This window comes from Chelonoidis abingdonii, chromosome 13 (genome assembly GCF_003597395.2).
Source record: "Chelonoidis abingdonii isolate Lonesome George chromosome 13, CheloAbing_2.0, whole genome shotgun sequence".
In the NCBI taxonomy this organism is placed as follows: domain Eukaryota; kingdom Metazoa; phylum Chordata; order Testudines; family Testudinidae; genus Chelonoidis; species Chelonoidis abingdonii.
Window position 1 is genome coordinate 19,995,423 of NC_133781.1, and position 19,646 is coordinate 20,015,068.

Below are 19,646 nucleotides of genomic sequence, written 5' to 3' on the forward strand. Positions count from 1 at the left end.
GAGAAGTTGAATGATTCACTATTCAAGCGAAAGATGTGCAGAATGATGCCAGGTGCTCTTCCAAACAAACCCTAGTCTGAAGGGGACCTCTACTGGGACAAGAGGATAATTCCCTCATCTCTATACCCATTCATTTGGTGGCCCCTACTGTGAGTAGGGTGACCAGACAGCAACTGTGAAAAAACGGGAGGGGGGTGGGGAGTAGTAGGCGCCTATATAAGAAAAAGTCTCAAAAAATGGGACTGTCCCTTTAAAAACGGCACATCTGGTCATCCTAACTGTGTGAGTGCCTAGAAAGAGGGCAGATGTGTTGGTGTACTTGTGCTATGGATTTCTGTCCTCTAAGGTAGAAATTAAAACTGCCAACTCATTTCTTGTGGATCACTGGGCAGTCAACAGATGATGATGCCTTTCATCAGTACCAACCCTGGCCAAATTTGAACTGCTGACTTTAAGATGAAAGGAACCTTTATTCCGTTAGCAATCTCCGTGTTCATCCACACCCCATGACTGTGCAATACTAATGCAACAAAGTCCTTTGGCTTGTAGCTGGAAAAATCCAGTTAAGAGATTATGCTGAGTAATGGGATGTCGTAATCTCTTAGTGACTGAAGTATTTTTCTGAGGTAAAGAGCCCAACCCTTGAGGTTAAATAGTGTCAGAATTGAAAAGTAAATATAAATAGTGACAATAGCTTCAGCTTTAGTAGCAGAACAATATAGTTACATTCCACAAAACCTTGAGATAGCCAACAGATCTGCCAGTTAATCACTACCTAATAAAGATTAGCATTTCTTTTCTCCCTTGACCTATAAGGAGGTGGTTAGGGCTGAGTAGCAGAGTGCGTGGATTCCAAGCAGATGAAGTGTTACATTTAATTTTTCGTTATATCCACATTCTATCCTGGGGATTTGATCTGGGGGTAATGGAGTAGAGACCGTTTTCTTTAAAATACACTGATAAATAATGAAGGGCACCCAGACCTTTAAATAGGCACTTCAAAAATTGTACATCAGTAAAAATCTAAATAAAGAAAGGAAAGAGTTAGGGTAGCATTTTCAATAGTGCCTAAGTCCCACTGGAAGACACTTTTGAAAATTTTACCCCTAGTCAGTAATGTTGATTAGAATGCACTTGTATTTCTAACAATTTATGTGATACACTGCCTGCCTTTTGTGTCTGCCTAAAAAATATAGATAGATTTTTTTTTTAACAATGTTATTCGGAATAATTTAGGTGGAACAGATGCGGTATAAAGATTCCCGCATTAAACTAATGAATGAGATTCTGAGTGGCATAAAGGTACTGAAGCTTTACGCATGGGAACCATCCTTCCAAGAGAAAGTGCTGGAGATACGAAAGAATGAGCTCCATGTTCTGAAGAAAGGAGCATATCTACATTGTTTGTCTGTCTTTGCATGGATCAGCGCACCATTTCTGGTAAACATCATTTGTATTGCTTACACAAATAGATATGAAAGCTATCAGGGCACAAAATAGAAGGTGAAATGCAAAGCCCTTAAATAGACTGACTGCATATCAAATGGGTATTGGAATAAACCTGTCTATTTAAAAATCACACATACTATTTAAAACAATTTAATACTTTACTATTCTATGACACTGTTCTTCAAAGTATTTTTCAGTGAAGTCTCGCACAAAATACTTTCCCATCCTGTGGAAATTTCTGAGATTTCAAAAAACATTTCCATCCCAAATCAAGACAAAAAGTCGAAATCTTGAAAAATATTGTGCACCAAAAATCAGGCGAGAGTAGGGTGTTTTATATGGGGTTAATCAAAATGTCTTGTACAGATTTCAGCCTCGTTTTATGTATTTATTTATTTTACTTTGACTTAATTTTTTAAATGAAAAGTCATTTTGACCTTAAAAACTGAACTTCTTTCATTCTGGAAATGTCAAAATGGGAAGTGTTAACAATTCTGAAACTTAATGGGAAACTTTTTCATGAAATTGTTTGGGGGAAAGGGTTGGTTTTGAATTGGCGTTTTCTGATTGAAAAAATATTTTGTCTCAAAGTTCCTGAGCTGTTCTCCTCACTATGCCTTTGTGTGACATAGACACAGACACTGGGAGCAGATGAAGAGCCACATTCTTTCCTCCCTCTCAGACTTTCCTGTTAAATTCCCTTTGATTTAGCTGTAGATCTCATGCATTCTCATCACTGGTCCCCACTAGCATGTTGTGTGTGATTGCAGCTATTTTGTGAGTGATAAATATTATTGTCCCAATTTTATAGAGGGGTGCACATGGTTACCCAGAGTCAGTGATATAGTTGGCAATAGAAGCCAAGTATCCTATCCAGTAAATACTAAGAAATTCCTTCTTGACTTACTAGAAAATGGGTTTCTCCTTTGCTTTCCTGCCAAGACTCCTTGGTTTACATTTTTGAGGTTAGCCTCCGATGACCAGTGATACTGAAATTAACAGTGGACAAATTGGAGTGGAAGGAACAAGAAAGTGACCTGAACTTTCCCCAGAGCACAAACCACACCCTAATAAGTACACCTTAAACTTTTATGTACTCACAAGAGCATTGCAGTTCACCTTTAAATCTCAACTTTCGGTGAAATATAATCAACAATAATCAGCAAATAGTCTTGTTCTGTAGACTTTGGTCATCATTAGCATCATTTGTGTGGCACAATGGCTTGTCTTCTAAAGCACATTTGGATTTGATATATGAAAAGATAAAAAGCAGTAGTCAATTGGTCCAGTTCTGACTCCAATGATTTTATTTCTAACGTTATCAGTTAGGCGTGAATGCTCTTAACAAATCAAGAGGGGTTTTTTTGATCAAATGCACTTCCTGGCTTTCAGGTTGCGCTGACCACATTTGCAGTATATGTCAGTGTGGATGAAAACAATATTCTGGATGCAGAGAAAGCCTTTGTCTCCCTCTCCTTGTTTAATATCCTACGGTTTCCACTCAACATGCTTCCACAGGTCATTAGCAACCTTGCACAGGTAAGGAAGGTCTTGTTCATCATTTGCTTCAAATGCAAAAAACAATGGTATCTCTTGATTTTAAACTGGACTGTGAAATATGACAATTCAAGGTGTCTCCCATACTCTTTTTAATGTTCTTTTAGTAGCACTGCACTATTAGCAGCCTCGCTGCTTGTGAGCGAGCCTGGGTTTTGTGGCATTTCGTGTGAGTTTTGCTTCATTTAATCAAATTTACTTTATCTCAAAAATGACACAGCTCAGATCTTGATGTTTGGGCTACAACCCATCCCAGGGAAGGAATGAGTCATGGTTCATGAACTCCACATGGTAAAAGCATGAGCCTGCTTCCCTCGTGACAGGAAGGAGACTGGTTTCTCATTTTAAAAACTATGAAATAATGCCTCCCCTTTTTTATTAGACAAGTGTTTCCCTGAAGAGAATTCAGCAGTTCCTGAGTCACGAAGAGCTTGATCCAAATTGTGTGGAAACCAAGGTGGTTACTCCAGGTAAAGAGGAGACGGTGTGGTTGATGGGGGTGTACATATGTGTGTCTCTGTGGCTTTGGAGAGGGAGAATGCATAGAAAACCCCAAACTTGCAATATTTATCAATAGGCTACTTGGATTACACAAGAATCAATTAATAATAATGCCGGTGAATTCAGAAAGGAAGTCCTTTCCTGGAAAATGCTTGTTTGCCCTCCGGACAATGTGGAAACTACCAAGGTTTCTGGCTGTATTCGTGAGGCATGAACTGTTCTTTTAAAATGCTCTATATTTGAGTCTGTATTTGTAATGTAATGGATACTAACAGCGTATCATGCTTTGGGGCGTCAGCTGATCATCAGGGGCCAGGCAGGGCCATGTTTGGCATTGCATAAATGCATAGGGATGATACGCAGGTTTGGGGGGGCAGGGAAGGTCACTTGGTGGTCGCTTCTGTTGGCCACTGCCAAAGGCACAGGATTCCAGTTTCAGTCGGAAAACGGTCTGATCTCATAAGATTCATGAAGTGTTCTGCTGTAACGCATCCTTGCTGCTCTTTGATTTAAAGCTTCTTTTGTCTTCAAGATTCTAAGAGGGCAGGAGATGCAAGGCAGCTGCCACATGATTACTATTACATGCCTACCATTCCACAAGGAGGTGCATGAAGCCTGATGATCTGTATCTTGTTAGGTCAGCAATATGGAGCCGTTCAGAGGAAGGCCTAAACTTGTACATGGACCTTCCCAGCAAACTGCCAACCTTTTACTGACTATGGCGTCGTCCCTTGAGTGATGTGTTGTAATTATCACAGAGGGATGTTGAAAACTGTACTGGGCAATTCAGATGATAAACTGCTCTAGGGACCAGTCCTGCCAGGGCAGGAAGATAACATCTTTCTCATGTCTCAGTTCTGTGATTTCACTTACTCTGAACAGTGTTCCCCTGTGACTGAGCAGATCACAAATGTTACTTCGCATGCCAAGAGAAAATGGAATGGAACTGAACACAGAACTTCCGTAGTGTTGTATAAATAAATGTCCTCCAACTGTTCTCCCTTTTCAGAAGAAAGGCCTCATTCAGCACCATTATGCGCAACACTTTTCCCACCCTCTCTATTATGTTCTGTTGTACAGGCTATGCCATCACTGTAACAAATGGGACATTCAGCTGGGCAAAGGAGCTCAAGCCATCTCTGAAAGAGTAAGATTTCTTTATACAATTCCAGTACAGCATCTACCTGCTTCCCTCTGTTTGTTGTCTGTAGCTAAATCAGTTTCAAGGTTGTTTAATTTTAAACCAATAGTGCGTTTTGTTTCATTGTTTCAAAGTTATATTATCCAATTTCCTGCACACCAAGGGGTAGCTCAGTGGTTTGAGCATTGGCCTGCTAAACCAAGGGTTGTGAGTTCAATACTTGAGGGGGCCACTTCAGAATCTAGGGCAAAATCAATACTTGGTCCTGCTAATGAAGGCAGGGGGTTGGACTCAATGATTTTTCAAGGTCCCTTCCAGTTCTGGAGATAGGATATCTCCATATAAACAACTAAACGTCTTAGTTTTTTAAACATCAGACCAGTTTGCTTGTCCCATATGATTATGCTGTACAAAGTTTAAATATTACAGAGCCTAGAAACTGCAGTGACTGGCATATCATAGGTAGATTAAGGGACAGATGGAGTAAGTTAATTTCTAATGTTTACTGGCCCAATCTGTTGACCGGGAAAATCAGATTATCTGATGTTCTGCTAGTAGAGCTATTAAAAGAGTTGAGATGTACATGTTGGGGCTTGAAGACTTTAGTTCATGGACATAAGAACACTTTCTCTGTTCTGTTAAGGATTTTGTGTCATACTCATCACTGTGGTATCTCAGGGTTTTTTTGAGAACCTCTGTTTGCAGCCTTCTCCCCCAGCCTCCCAGTTTTGATTTGACCCCCTGTTTGAACAAAGTCAAATCTAATTGTGGCTAAAAAGTTGCACATATTGCCTAGTTTCAGGTCAAAATCAAAGGCACTCAAGCATTTATAATACATTTAGCACACTGTAGCATAAATAGAAACTTTGACATGGCTCTAACCCGGTTGAAAAGCTCAGGTTCTGCAAGAAGCTCACAAAACTCAACTAAGACAGCTTGTGTTTCGTAACAAAATCTGAAACCAGGGGAACTTCCCTGTTCTGGGGTTTCATTCTGAAAGATCCATGCAGCTGTAACTAGAATTATTAGCCACCAAAATCACTGTCCCTTAAAATGCTGGTGAGGGTAATATGCTACTGGATATGGAAGATAGTGAAGAAAGGTTTTGAATTTTGGTGGTCAATCCTGCTTTGAATGCTTTTTTGAAAGACTGGCTACATATGAAAAGCTCCTGTAGGTAATGAAAGGAGTCTGAGGAATGGCTCTGGTCCCAATCCTGCATCTAGTTCTGTGCATATGGGGCTGGCATTGACTTCAGAGGAGCTATGTAAAGGTAGAGGGATCTGATCATACAGATCTGCAGGAGGATTAGGGCCTGAATCAAGACTTTAGACCATTTTCAAAAAAAAAGATGACTATATTTGGAAGGGTTTTTGCTTTCCCGTCGTGTCATTATCAATTCTATTTACTGGCACTATAAATATTTTAGTTAAACGGTTTAAACAAGGCACTTAATCCCTCAACATTTCCAGGCAGGTTTTCTTGCTGAGAAAGACCCTGAGATCATCTGATTCCTTCCAAAAAGGTTATTAACCCTTTGTAACCCAATACACTGATATAATTTGAAAACGGGGTCTTATAATGGAAAGTGTAGGTCCTCCTCATCTATAGGCGTTGCTACCAACTCTCCTGATACTGTCAGTGAATTTGGTGCATACGTAACACTGACAGACCCCAATCATCGGCAGCATCGAATCTGGGACCGCTGGAGCTTAGTGGATGAGCCTCTACTGCATGAGTTAAAAGCCAGCTGGCTGTAGAGCAGCATACTCATTAATCTCTCTAAGTGATCTCGGTGCCACTAGATGGGACGCAACACCACACCCAGGAGGTGTGTAGGTTACACATACTGCGAGGGTAATGAGGAAATTGTCCTGAATCATAAATGAGGCTCCAGTGTGCTACTGCAGTACAAATAATACTCATAATAAGCAGGCTTAAAAAGAAGTGGGGTGGGGGGGAACCAACAACCCAGCTACATTTACTGTATCGTTTTATGTGCATTTGCTGAGGTAGGGAGGATTGTCAGTGCATACATCAGACCTGACTAAAGGAGCTGTAATGTCTTTAGTAAACTAACGTTTAATTAATTTTCAGCCTATTTCCTCCACAGTATAAATTTGCTAGTCCCCAGTGGTTCCTTGGTTGCTGTTGTTGGCCACGTTGGCTGTGGGAAGTCTTCACTGGTATCAGCTCTTCTTGGTGAAATGGAAAAGCTTGAAGGACATGTGGCAGTGAAGGTGGGTTCTAGATATGATGGTACTTCAAAATAATGTGTTAACACACCTAGCATATTATATACATGCACATAGTGACTTGTTCATATATACATAGTATATGAATATACGTCAGCTCGGCAGAGAATTCAGGGCTGTCTGTACTTTTACCAACGTCTCTGGATGCTTGTTTGGTTTTGCACATTATGTTTGATTAAATTAAACAGGTGTGGTTTTTCCTAAGATTTCTACTGTACATCAGCAATGAGTGCACGTGTATGTACAGTACATATGTACTGTAGTGTATGACTACATATGTGCCTATTACATATAGATTTGAATTAGCTCTGTAATTGTAAATCACAGTTCATTAAAGGTAAATCCATTCCACAATGAATAGTAAATCACAGAGGTTTGGTTTTTTTTCATTTTAGGGATCTGTTGCTTATGTTCCACAACAAGCCTGGATTCAGAATGCCACCCTGAAAGATAATATTTTGTTTGGCCAACAACATAATGAACAGAAGTACCAAAATGTGTTGGAGGCCTGTGCTTTAAAAACTGACCTTGAAGTACTTCCAGGGGGAGATCATACTGAGATAGGAGAGAAGGTAGGGCCCTTACGCGCAACATGCATGATGATGCCTGCTCTGTTTGTGTGATAGAAATAATGCTTTATATTTAGACCTTGATCCAGCAAAGTTTTTAAGCAGATGCTTAACTTTAAGCTTATGTTTAAGTTCATCCTATTAAACAAAGCTCTTAAGTATGGACTTAACTTTAAGTGCGTGTTGAAGGGCTTTGCTGATTGGGGATCATAGATCTGATCTTGTGAGATAGGAAGCATCCTTTACACCCAATCAAGTTCTGAGTGTGATAAAGGAATTCTGTCCATGGGAGAACCAGTGGGAGAACATTTCAGCCTCTCTAACCACTCAGTGACAGACTTGAAGGTGGCAATTTTGCAACAAAGAAACTTCAAAAACAGACTCCAAAGAGAGACTGCTGAACTCGAATTAATATGCAAATTAGATACAATTAACTCAGGCCTAAACAGAGACTGGGAATGGTTGGGTCATTACACTAATTGACTCTATTTCCCTATATTAAGCTCTCCTCACACCTTCTATGGGTCATCTTAATTATCACTTCAAAAGTTTTTTTCTCCTGCTGATGATAGCTTATCTCAGTTGATTGGACTCTTCCAGTTGGTATGTTACTTCCACCTTTTCATGTTCTCTGTATGTATAAATATCTCCTGTCTGTGTGTTCCATTCTATGCATCCAAAGAAGTGAGCTGTAGCTCACGAAAGCTCATGCTGAAATAAATTTGTTAGTCTCTAGGGTGCCACAAGTACTCCTGTTCTTTTTGCGGATACAGACTAACACTGCTGGTACTCTGAAACCTGTCCATGGCAGTTTCAGAATCCATGCTCCCCCACGTGGCAGGAATGTGATACAACTCACACCAAGGATGGTATAGGATCCTCTCCTAACTCCATATTCAAAATAGAAATCAGCTTGTTACACAACTGTTTCCCAAGCTAAAGATGGTTTTGCAAAGGCTCACAAGTTTCATGCCACCGTGGGCACTGTGGTGTGAACGTGAGTGGATATATTGAATCACATGGAAAGCATGAACAATGTGGCAAAACATTACTGTTTCAGCTGAATCTTGCTTTGAATATGTGTTTTGTGTCTTGTGTCTCGTTTGACAGATTTGGGTTTTGATTTTTAGCAGCCCCGTTTAAGAATTCATTTGGTTCCAGGGTTCTTGTAAGTTGCTACAAAGAATTTTCCATTTGTAAGTTGCCAAATTCTTTCCTTTCAGATAGCAGTGCATGCACAAGTAGCTTTATTAGAGTTCCATTTCCACCTTCAACTCTACCTGTGCTATTCTATTCAGGCTCTTCTGCTGTCCCCATCACCACAGCATCTGAGTGCTTGTGAGCCGTAAGGATGTCCCTGCTATTGCTTGGATTAAATTGTATTGTAGGTGATTGTATTTTGTCCTCTCCTTCCACCTTGCAGGGCATCAACCTCTCGGGTGGCCAAAGGCAGAGAGTGAGCATTGCCCGTGCTGTGTTCAGTGACGCTGATGTGTACCTGTTAGATGACCCTCTTTCAGCTGTGGATTCCCACGTTGCTAAGCACATCTTTGACAATGTTATTGGACCAGAAGGGGCACTTAAAGGAAAAGTAAGCCTGTGTTTGGATTCTCTTTTCTATACACACACGCAATCCAGAACTATCAGAGGTTAACTGGCCTGCTATTTTAACACTGGGAGTTGAGTTCTGAATAGCTCCCTGATCTCTTCATTTCATTGTTCGTTTGGAAAAGGTGCCACTGCCAGATTCTCAGTCAAGAGCTATTGTTCTGACATGCCCAAGGGTGGGGACGTGAAAAGCTCTTAAGCCTGGAGAGTGTCCCTTCAAGTCCTGTGGAAACTTGTTCTCCCATGGAAACTGACACCTGACACTGCTGAAATCAAAATATATGGAGGAATTTAGAGCAGTCCCCTCCTTTAAGCTGCCCCAGGACAGTGACAAGCAACAGTACTAAGTGGGGGGAATGTTGTGAACCACGTAGCTTTTCTACAGAACTCTGTGGTATTCTGTTGCCTAAAGGTTGCTGATTCAGGGTCTTGTCAGATCTCATATGCAGCATCGAGCTATGTCAGAGATCAGAGGGGAGACCGCAAGAAAAACAGTCTTACAGGAAGTGGCCTTGATGATTCGGCAATTGGCATTTGTCGCCGAGTCCGCACGAAGCTAGTTCCCCACTGTGGTGTTAGTGGGCTGCTACCTTTTTTAAAGCCAAGGCCCCGTCGCCATTAAATATTGCTTTAATTCTCTTCACAAGAGTCAGGGGTTTTACACCTAGTGTCCTAGCCAAATTCCACTACATTTTGTCTAAATTCCTCCTGATATTTCACCCATATCCGACAGTCAATTTTTATCCTAAAAATGTTACATAGTGATTGCTGCGTGTTGTTAAACAGCTGCAGCGTTCCACCCCAGAGGCAGCTTGGTAGCTCTGACTTGTTTCATTCTCCCATACAGACCCGAATGCTAGTGACCCATGGCATCACCTTTCTGCCTCAGGTGGACCATATTGTGGTCCTTGTGGATGGCAAAATCTCGGAAATGGGATCCTACCAAGAGCTTTTGAAGCAAAATGGGGCTTTTGCAGAATTTCTTCAAAATTATGCACCTGATGAAGACATAGAAGAGGATGAGCTAACAAGTACAGGAGTTCTTATTTGTCTTGAATCATAGCTTTTGTATCAATTAGGTCATGAATTTCCCTATATATAAATGTTACCTGCTCCTGCGATACATGCCTGTAGGGAAGTGTAATAGTCCAGCCTTAGATTCCCTTTTTATCTTCTAGCTAGTAATGAAAATGTTATGTACTGTGAGGGGTTTTTATTTATGCTTAATAAGCTGGCATGGTGTAAGTTAACCCATCCTGTGTACTGAATGCAAGTTGGTAATACTGAAGTTTAAGTAAGCAAACATATTTCTTTCCTCTTGCAAAAGGATTTATCCAGTCTGTCTGAGGCTAAGTACTTGTTTTATAAGATAATGTAAGAAATTACTTTCCCTCGGTGTTTTTAATACAGAGAAATCCTTTTTACAGTTGGCAAAGACAGGATCAGTGGGAAAATGTAGTGCCCTTTGGACTCTGTTTTTTCAAATGGGTACCCAGAGCACAGTATCTCTGTTACATAGCATGACACACATGTCATTTTAATCTGGATTTATTCTAGGCCTAATTTGTCCCTGATTAGATGGTGGAAGATGAAAGTATTTTGGCAAATGTTTCCTGTGTACGGCTGTATTCCCATAAAGTTTGGCTGCAGAAGCGTGTGTCCTGACAAACAAGATGCCAGAGGTTGTACACAACCTCTTCTAGCAATAATAGACATTTACAGCAGCTTCCTAGACTCTCAGTGCTTCATCCCAAAATAATGGGATATCAGGGCAGGTTCTGCTCGTGAGTTTGATTAGATATAATTGCAATACTACTGAGCACTTACGGCACATAGCTTCCAAAGTGCTTTGTCAACATTAATCTTCACAACAGCTCTGTGAGATGGGAGCATTGTGGGGAGACAGAGGCATAGAGAGGAAGTGAATCCGCCAAGTTGCAGAGGGAGTTAGTGTCAAAGTTAGCTTTAGAAATCAGGAGCTCCTTGCTGCCAGTTCTATGTTTGGATCACACTTCTCTCCAGAATAGCAAAAGTTACCAAACGCACTAGCTCCCTGCAAGTACGCGGCACTGCAATCTCAAACAGACTTCCAAAGCCACTGTGAACTTCATAACGCTTATCCTCCAACTCGCGTATTTGCCTCTGGCTTTTGACACCAGTTTCCTATAAGCTGCCCTCAGCAGAAAGCTAAAATGCAATCTTTTATTACAGTGCTGGAGGATGAAGAGATCTTGCTCGCTGAAGATACACTCAGCAACCACACTGATCTAGCAGATAGTGAGCCTGTGACAAATGAGGTCCGCAAGCAGTTCCTTAGGTAGGCCTGATGTCCTCTTGTGAATGAAGCCCTCAGCTGGACTGAAACACATTTTAAGGAGCCCGTCTTTAACGCGAGCAGCTAATTAATGTTGCTCTCCAGTCTGACCCCACTGTACTCTGCATCTTTCAGCATAGACTTTAGTTTCCTCTTTGTATTAAAGCCTCCTGTGTCCTTTCAATTTAAAATTATAACATATAGTACAGGGGACAAAACCTGTACTCCTATGAACTCATTAATGAGAAGTGTATTAATATGAGCAATGATGTAGTTTTCAGTCGATGCTGCCATGAATATTTACACACACAGCTTCGACCTGCTGCCAGTTAGATTAATAATATGCCTTTGCAGTAGCACCTTTCATCAGAGTATCTCGGAACTCTTTAAAAGTATCAATGGATGTTAGCTGCATTTTACATGTGTGGAAACAGAAGAAGAGAGCAATTAGGCACCTGAGTTTCAAAATGTTAGCCTTAAAATTAGGCACCTAAATATGCCATCTGATTTTTAGACGTGCTGAGCACTTGTAACTTCCATCAACTTCTATAGGAATTGTCTTCTCAATGCCTCTGAAAATGACACCATATAAGCAGGTGTCTAACTATGGATTTATGTCTCTGACCTTGGGCTACCCATGCCCACAAGTCTCAGAGGGATCAGGGGCAGAGCTGGGAGCTGTGCCCAGTCCTGTGTTTGAACCGCTATGCTATGCCTCCTTTCTGCTAATAAATCCATCATTTCAACTAGGCAAATTAGTGTGATATCTTCAGAGGGAGAATGTCCCAAGAAGATGACCACAAGAAGAAGAGTGTGTGAAAAGAAGTCTGCAGAGTCGCCTCAACCACAAAAAATTCTCACTGAGAAGCTCATTCAGGCAGAAACCAGCGAAACAGGAACGGTAGGGGGTTGTTGGTTGTTTTTTGGTTTTTTTTTTCCTTATTTTTCTCCAGTTATAAAAAGTCACTTTTTATTGCATATATAAAAAGCTCTTCTATTAATGTTTCATTGAACATATAGACATTGGCATTGCAAAAGCCAAACTATAGCATTTGTCCTACTGGAGTAGGCTGCTGCTGCTTTAAATCTAGAGTCCTTCCAGCAACTTCTGCACCTGGCCTGTGCTATATATTTAGGAGACAGAATTTCTTCCTGGTCCTGCTATGAGCATCTTGTGCCCTGAAGCATGATATTTGATCACTCCATCTTCACACAGCACAGGTCTAAATGTTGTTCATTTCAAAGTGATCAAATCCTTTTTAAATCCAGCTGTAGGATTTGATTCTCACCACCTGCAGCAGCAAATTCTATGGGCCAACTGCATGCCATGTGAATGCGTGTTTATTTTAATTTAAATTTAGCTTCGGTTACCATTTGAGAGAGATTTGTGTTACACACCAATGTTGAGACAAGTATGTATTGCAGCCTGTGTGCTACATGGGCTTGGGATCTGTCTTGTAAGAGTAACTGTGATATATTGAAGGATGATGGATTAAATTGGGGGTGGAGGGGATTGAGAAGACTGATCACAGGAAAGAAAGAAAATATAATGAAAATAACCAGGGCGTTTGTGTCACCATAGAGGGGTCTTAGATTGTCACACAACTGAGCAACAGTGAGAGTATTTTCTACACATTAAATGTTGTAGATGCTCAGAGTCACAGACATCAGGGGAGCTGTTGGTTAAGCATTATTTGTTGGTGGTGTCGATTTTCTTTATGAGCTTTTGAAAAGCACCTAAATCAATGGGATTTGTGCATCTAATAATCTGCCCTTATATTCTTTTAGAGCTTTCATTAGGGCCCTTCTGTCCCTTCCCACAATAATCACTTTTTGAGCCAGAGTTGTTAACTTGGAGATAGAAGTTTTACCCTGTTACTTTGCTTCACACGTTTCTTTTGTTCAAGTGCCTTTGTGTGATTTTTTTTTTTCGCCTCGAACTTTTGGCTAAGACTTTCAAAAGTGACTCATGAGTGTTGGGTGCCCAACCTGAGATGTGGTAAAGAGACCTGATTTTTTCGAAGGGGGGGGGGTGCTCAGCACTTTCTGTAAATCACCCCAAATCACTACTCACTCCTGAAAATCTTGACCTTTGCCTTCTATAGCCCTCAGCTCTGCTCCGCCGCCTTTCACCCTATATCTTTAAACATTGTAATAAAATACAGTTAGTTGGAAAAGAGAAAAGAGACCTGAATATTTCACACCAGTCACCATTGACTCTCAGTAGAGATGCAACAGAACTACCTGTTTTAAAGCTGCGACCCGGATGTTGAGCTCAGTCAGATAAATGTCACTCTCTGCACTACAATATGTTAGTATTTTTGGGAATTTCCTGTTTACTGGGCCATCTAATGGAGAGATTTCACTCTGGTCACTCTTGTTATTTCTGTGAACTCCAGACAGCAACTGAATGTACTTTGTAAATATATTGTGCTTTACACATTTACAGGTAAAGCTGACAGTGTTCTGGCAGTACATGAAGGCTGTTGGCCTCGTGACTTCTTTAGTTGTGTGCTTCCTGTATGGCTGTCAAAATGCTGCTGCAATTGGGGCTAACGTATGGCTCAGTGACTGGACCAATGAACCTGTCATAAATGGCACTCAGCGTAACACAAGCATGCGAGTCGGAGTATATGCTGCTCTGGGACTCTTGCAAGGTAAGAGTGTTTCTCCAGTTAATACAGTTAAAATATTTAAATGCACCCTCTCTGAGCAAAGAGGGGCATACTGGGAAAGGCATAACAATAGCCATGGGGGGCTCTAAGCTTCTAAAACGCTGTAACCTGAGCAAGGGCAGTAGAACACCACAAAGGTAGTAAAATTTGTCCAAATCAACACTTCGAAGACTGCATGGTGGAAGTGAAGGAAGGATTGAGAAAGCTGGAGAATGATGGAAACTGAGAAGGAGGGGAGAAGGGAAGGGGGCTGAGAAGTACAGGAGGGTGTGAATTCCTGGATGGTAGAGGTGATGCAGAGGTCAGGATTGAGGCGCACTGTGTGGAGGACTTGTAGAAGGGTGAGGGAGACTGTCTTTATAGACAATAAGGGTTGGCTGTCTGGATCCTGTAGACCTTTCTCCTATAAGTAATCTCACTGAAGTCAACGGTTAAATCACCTGTGACCAGAATGTACTGGGACTAATGTGATGGAAGGCTGTAGGGCCCTGCTATAGTAATGAGGAAAGTCTGCTGGCACAATAAAAACTGCTGGATCAGTAAAAGTCAAAAGCTGCATCTTGCGAACGGCATAGTCACAAACCTCTGCAAATTTCTTCTTCGTATAACAGGTCTGCTAGTGCTGCTCTCTTCCTTCACCCTGGCGAGGGGTGGCATCAACGCAGCCCAAACACTCCATGCTGTGCTGCTGGAGAACAAGTTTCACACCCCACAGTCTTTCTTCGACACAACTCCCACAGGCCGAATCATCAACCGCTTCTCTAAGGACATATATGTGATTGATGAAGTGATACCACACACTGTCCTGATGTTCCTAGGAACCTTTTTCACCTCTGTGTCAACTATGATTGTAATCATATCGAGCACTCCCCTCTTTGCTGTGGTTATAATACCTCTAGCAATTGTATATTTCTTTGTACAGGTACGTCTGACTGCCAACCTGATGATCATTATGGTACTGTTCCTACTCTTTAGTTTAGAGCACTTAATTTAGGAGCTTGGAACATATTATCCCTGCATTGATATTACTGGTAAGAGCCTCCCCAGGGCAGTGGCAGGAGACTCGTCTTTTTAAATCTTTTGTTTAGCTTATGAAAAAGATCAGGAGATGACTTGATTATGGTGTTATAAGTACCTTCATGGGGAGAAAACACCAGGCATTAAAGAGCTAATCTAGTGGAAAAAGGCATAAGAACCACCAGTGGCTGGAATTTGAAACAAGATAAATTCAAGTTAGAAATAAGGCACAAATTTCTAATGGTGTGAGTGATTAATCACTGCAATGAACTGTCAAGGCAAGTGTCGGGTTTTGTTCTTTTGATGTCTTCAGATCAGGACTGGATGTATTTCTGAAAGATAAGATTTAGTTTAACATAAATGATTGAAGAAGAGCTCTGGGTAAGCTGGAAAGCTTGTCTCTTTCACCCACAGAAGCTGGTCTAATACCAAATATTACCTCACCACTTTGTCTCTAATATCCTGGGACCAACATGGCTACAGCGATAATCCATACAAATTATTGGGCTTCATTACAGGGGTAACTGGGTGAAATTCTCTGACCTGTGTTATACTGGAGATCAGGCTAGATGACCACAGTGGTCCTTTCTAGCCTTAGGATGTATGAATGAGCCATGGAGACTGAATTCCCTTCTGACTCCTACATGCGGGGCCTCTAAGTCTTGCAAAAAGTCACGTTAGGTGGGCTCTGGGGCAGGCCGGCAGTGCCGTTGTGTATGCTGTCTGTGGGTACAGTTCTGAATCTTTTGGTAGGTTCACAACTTTTTGGCAGTGAGATGCCATTTTCCTTGGTTACACCTGGAGGCAAATAGGGCCTGATCCAAAGGCTACTGAAGCCAATGGAAAACTCTCAGAGATTGGCCTTGTCGCTCTCATTTAAGTAGCCATGGTTAATCCCTATTGTCCTTTACCGTTAGCATTAACATCTGGACTATTTCAGGTATTTTCTTTGTTTGCATAAATTACTAAAATTTCTTTTGTGTGTTTGTGTTTAATGATGGCAGCGGTTCTATGTGGCTACCTCTCGCCAGTTAAAGCGCCTGGAATCTGTTAGCAGATCCCCAATATATTCCCATTTTTCGGAAACAGTCACAGGGGCCAGTGTCATCCGAGCCTACAGGAGAGAAAATTCCTTTGTATGCCTGAGTGACTTGAAAGTGGATGAAAATCACAAAAGTTATTTTCCCAGCATTGTTTCCAACAGGTAAAACCAGCACAAAATGTTATATGTCATTCTTGCTGAAGCAAGCATATCTTTCCATCATCCTCCAAGTGATCATTTACCCCTGTGTTTGCTCATTTAACAGGTGGCTGGGTGTTCGAGTTGAATTAATAGGGAATTTTGTTGTCCTGTTTGCTGCCCTCTTTGCTGTGTTGGGTAAAAATAGCCTGAATGCTGGCCTGGTAGGACTGTCCGTATCCTATGCATTACAGGTGTGTATAATTTTGCTGTGGGATGTTGCTGAATATTAAGTCATACAGGGCACTGTTATATGACCGACGTTTAATAAGCACTCATAAAAGACAGAGTTAATAGGTAAGTAGTGCTGTTCAGGGTTATAATAGTAATAGCTTACATACACATAGACAGTACTTAAAACATGCCCAAATGCTACACAAATGTATACAGTATATAGGACTTGCTTCCCCCACCAGTGAAATGTGGTCACCTTTAAGATGGACTACAGTTGTTCTTTAATAGCCCACAGGAACAGTGCACAATGGTTTAAGACAGGAAGGGAAGAAAATTATCTTATTCGGATGAAGGTCCATTGGGCGTTTAGCTAGGCAGGATAGACTGTACTTCCTGAATGTCCTAATGAGTGTCCAGGCTCTCCTGCTAGATGTCTGTTTCTGAGACTGCGTTTTCCCAGCGTGCTCTTTGGGCTGCATTCAGGCTCTTCAGGGGGTGGGCTATTTCTGAATCACTAGATTTCTTTTTGGTAGTGTTTAAGGAGACCTGCACATTCCTTGTCCAGACATGGTGTATAGGGTTTTTGGCAGCCAAGGGTGATGGATTTGGTGGCGGCCTTGAAGATTTACTTTGCTAATTCTTGAGTATGCTTGATCTACTGAATTATTATACAGGATACAGACTATATATTAATCTATGAGCTTAGTGTAATTGTCCCTGTCTGCCTTTCTGTAGCTCCACTGTAGCCTTGGGCAAGTGGTCACTCTAGGTATGGTAATCCTTATTTGGATGAGAATGCTGGCTGTGGATGAAATTTCAAGGACCCTGCAGGTGGCTGGTAGAGGATGGTCCCAGCAGAAGTGACCCAACTGAGATCCGGGGAGTAGCCCTGGTTCTAGCAGGCAGAGTGAAAAGTTGCTGGTTGCTTAAGATCATGAAGAAGGTGTAATTTGTTGTGGGAGGCCCAATTTGCAAGGTCTATTTCATTTTGTAGGGATTCTCTGTAGGTCCATCTGGTATGGTGGTTATTAAAGTTTTTGTCATAGATGGAAGGATGCTGGAGTGATGGTAGAGGAGGAGCAGGCATAAAACTCACCAGATACATGGCAGTAGAAGGTCTCTCCAAATAGTGTTGCCATACACCTGACCAGCATCACTAAAACAGGCCAAAACCAAAATATTCAAAGTGAAAATCAAAAAAGAGTGGCATCAATACAGGCAATCTCCACAGCTCAAACCCAAGGTGAAAACTTCCAGCCATTCTCGAGGGAAGAAATAGAAAAGCACTGAAATCAATTAAAATGGGAAAAGCCTGTAGCTTTGCCAGTGATATCACCAGAACTACTACAACATCTTGAGAAAATAAGTCAGCACTGGTTGTCCATTTTCATCTGCATCACACTTTTCAAGAGAAGAAGAAAACTGGAACTCTGTTTTTTGATCGTACAGCAGCTTGTGACACCATCTAGCACATTGGTCTGCTGTACCAGACGGCAGGAGTTCTTCCTAGATGCGTTGTCATAGCAACTGAGCAGATGGCTCTGAGGCAGACATTTTTAGCTGGCTCTGGATCACAAAACCAGTATCTGGAGATTCCAGAAAAACGGACTCCTGCCAAGCTTAGTGCCGGCACCAACCGTATTTAATGTGTTCACCGGTGACCTACTGAACACCATCTTTGGGCAGCTCAAGGACACTGACTGTATCTGCTTGGCCTCAAGGGTCCGTGACTTCCAAAAGGTTGAAGAGAACCTGAACAGCGATGTGACTGGCATAGGTGACTATTGCAAGAAATGGAGACTGAAACCAAGTACATCAAAGACCGTATCAACGTGTTTTCATGTACACCATGCTCTGAGCCAGCTTGAGCTTAACATCATTCTAAAGCCACTGCACCTAGTCACCCTAGATCATCCACTGACCTACAAATACCATCTCACAAATGTCATTTAAAAAAAACATCAAGAGCAGAAACCGTCTCCTGAACAATCTTCTGGGGTTCTCCTGGGAAGTCAGTAGGCAAAGACTGCATAATTTGGGACTTGTTCTTTGCTACTCAGTTGGCAAATATTGTGTCCCAGTTTGAATAAACTTGGCCCATGCTAGCCTAGTGGACATGCAGCTTAATCATATCATAAGAGTTATCAGAAGCATATTGAAGCCAACAAAACTCGTTACCAGTCCTAGTCAATGTTCCTCCACCTAATATATGATGTCAGAATGCAGCCAACAATCTGATCACCAAGATACAGCAAATTCCAAACTTGCCACTGTTCAGGGATATATGGGATGTGCCCCACCACTGACTACGTAGCAGAAATCCTCTCTGGGCAGTGCTGCATGTTCTCCATCCAACTGATAACATCTTCAGCTCACTGAGGCAGACAGAGAGAGCCTCTGCCCCTACCAGGAACTCCCACATTCTCACCAGGCCAGATGAATCCACCTCTGGAGCCAGTTTCAGATGTGGTTCCTTGTGCCCAGCCGAACTTTGCCTGAGGCATCCAGGACAGCCCACTGTGCATCTTTGGTGCTGTGGAGGGTGTAGCACACGTGCTGAATGGTTGCTTTTTTTTGTATGGGGCTCCCTGGAGGTCCTTCCAGGCTGAACACTGCTGACTCAGAGGGCACTTATTGACTCAAGACCCATTTAGTTGTTCCCTTCTGCCCCTCTTTAATCCCCCATCACCACCACCTACACTGTAATTCCCAATTTGGGCAGGATACCAGGCTTAATGTCCCTGCTCTTGCAATAGGATCTATAGTGACCATGAGTGGTCAGGACTTTTAGGCCTTGTCTGCAAACTAATACTGCTGGAGCACTGGTTCAATACTGATTCAGAAGAAAGGGGGTCACTTACTGAATCACCACCACAGATATGATGGAATTACAGCCCTAGGTGCTGTGATGGTACCAGTTGGACCTTAAACACTGTGATACAGCATGGCCAGAGGGCAGCAGGAGAGTGTTAGCAGGGAGCCTTATTCCCTGCAAGGGGAAGAAGGTTTGCTATAGATTAACTAGAGCACCTGAAGCCAATTAGAGCACCAGCAGTCAGTCATGTGATACAAACCCCTGCTTCAGTTAGACAGTGTGGGAATTGGAGCAGGAGGGTTTGGTTGGAGCCGAGAGCAGTGTTTAAGGT

At 41.9% G+C, this 19,646-nt stretch overlaps 1 protein-coding gene across 4 annotated transcripts in view; it reads left to right on the top strand.

Moving 5' to 3' along the window:
• ABCC3 (ATP binding cassette subfamily C member 3) overlaps positions 1 to 19,646 on the top strand; it is a 78,935-nt gene that overhangs the window by 47,908 nt on the left and 11,381 nt on the right. For 3 of the 4 annotated variants that reach the window (XM_032785149.2, XM_032785151.2, XM_032785150.2), the window contains exons 12-25: positions 1,237 to 1,440; positions 2,842 to 2,988; positions 3,389 to 3,476; positions 4,588 to 4,654; positions 6,762 to 6,888; positions 7,299 to 7,475; positions 8,896 to 9,063; positions 9,928 to 10,111; positions 11,292 to 11,397; positions 12,145 to 12,295; positions 13,844 to 14,051; positions 14,681 to 14,991; positions 16,091 to 16,290; positions 16,394 to 16,520. In XM_032785149.2, coding sequence (XP_032641040.1) covers positions 1,237 to 1,440; positions 2,842 to 2,988; positions 3,389 to 3,476; positions 4,588 to 4,654; positions 6,762 to 6,888; positions 7,299 to 7,475; positions 8,896 to 9,063; positions 9,928 to 10,111; positions 11,292 to 11,397; positions 12,145 to 12,295; positions 13,844 to 14,051; positions 14,681 to 14,991; positions 16,091 to 16,290; positions 16,394 to 16,520 — 2,265 coding nt within the window. Of the gene's footprint in view, positions 1 to 1,236; positions 1,441 to 2,841; positions 2,989 to 3,388; positions 3,477 to 4,587; positions 4,655 to 6,761; positions 6,889 to 7,298; positions 7,476 to 8,895; positions 9,064 to 9,927; positions 10,112 to 10,637; positions 10,741 to 11,291; positions 11,398 to 12,144; positions 12,296 to 13,843; positions 14,052 to 14,680; positions 14,992 to 16,090; positions 16,291 to 16,393; positions 16,521 to 19,646 lie in introns of those variants that run through there. The other variant, XM_075071824.1, reaches the window with a different exon arrangement.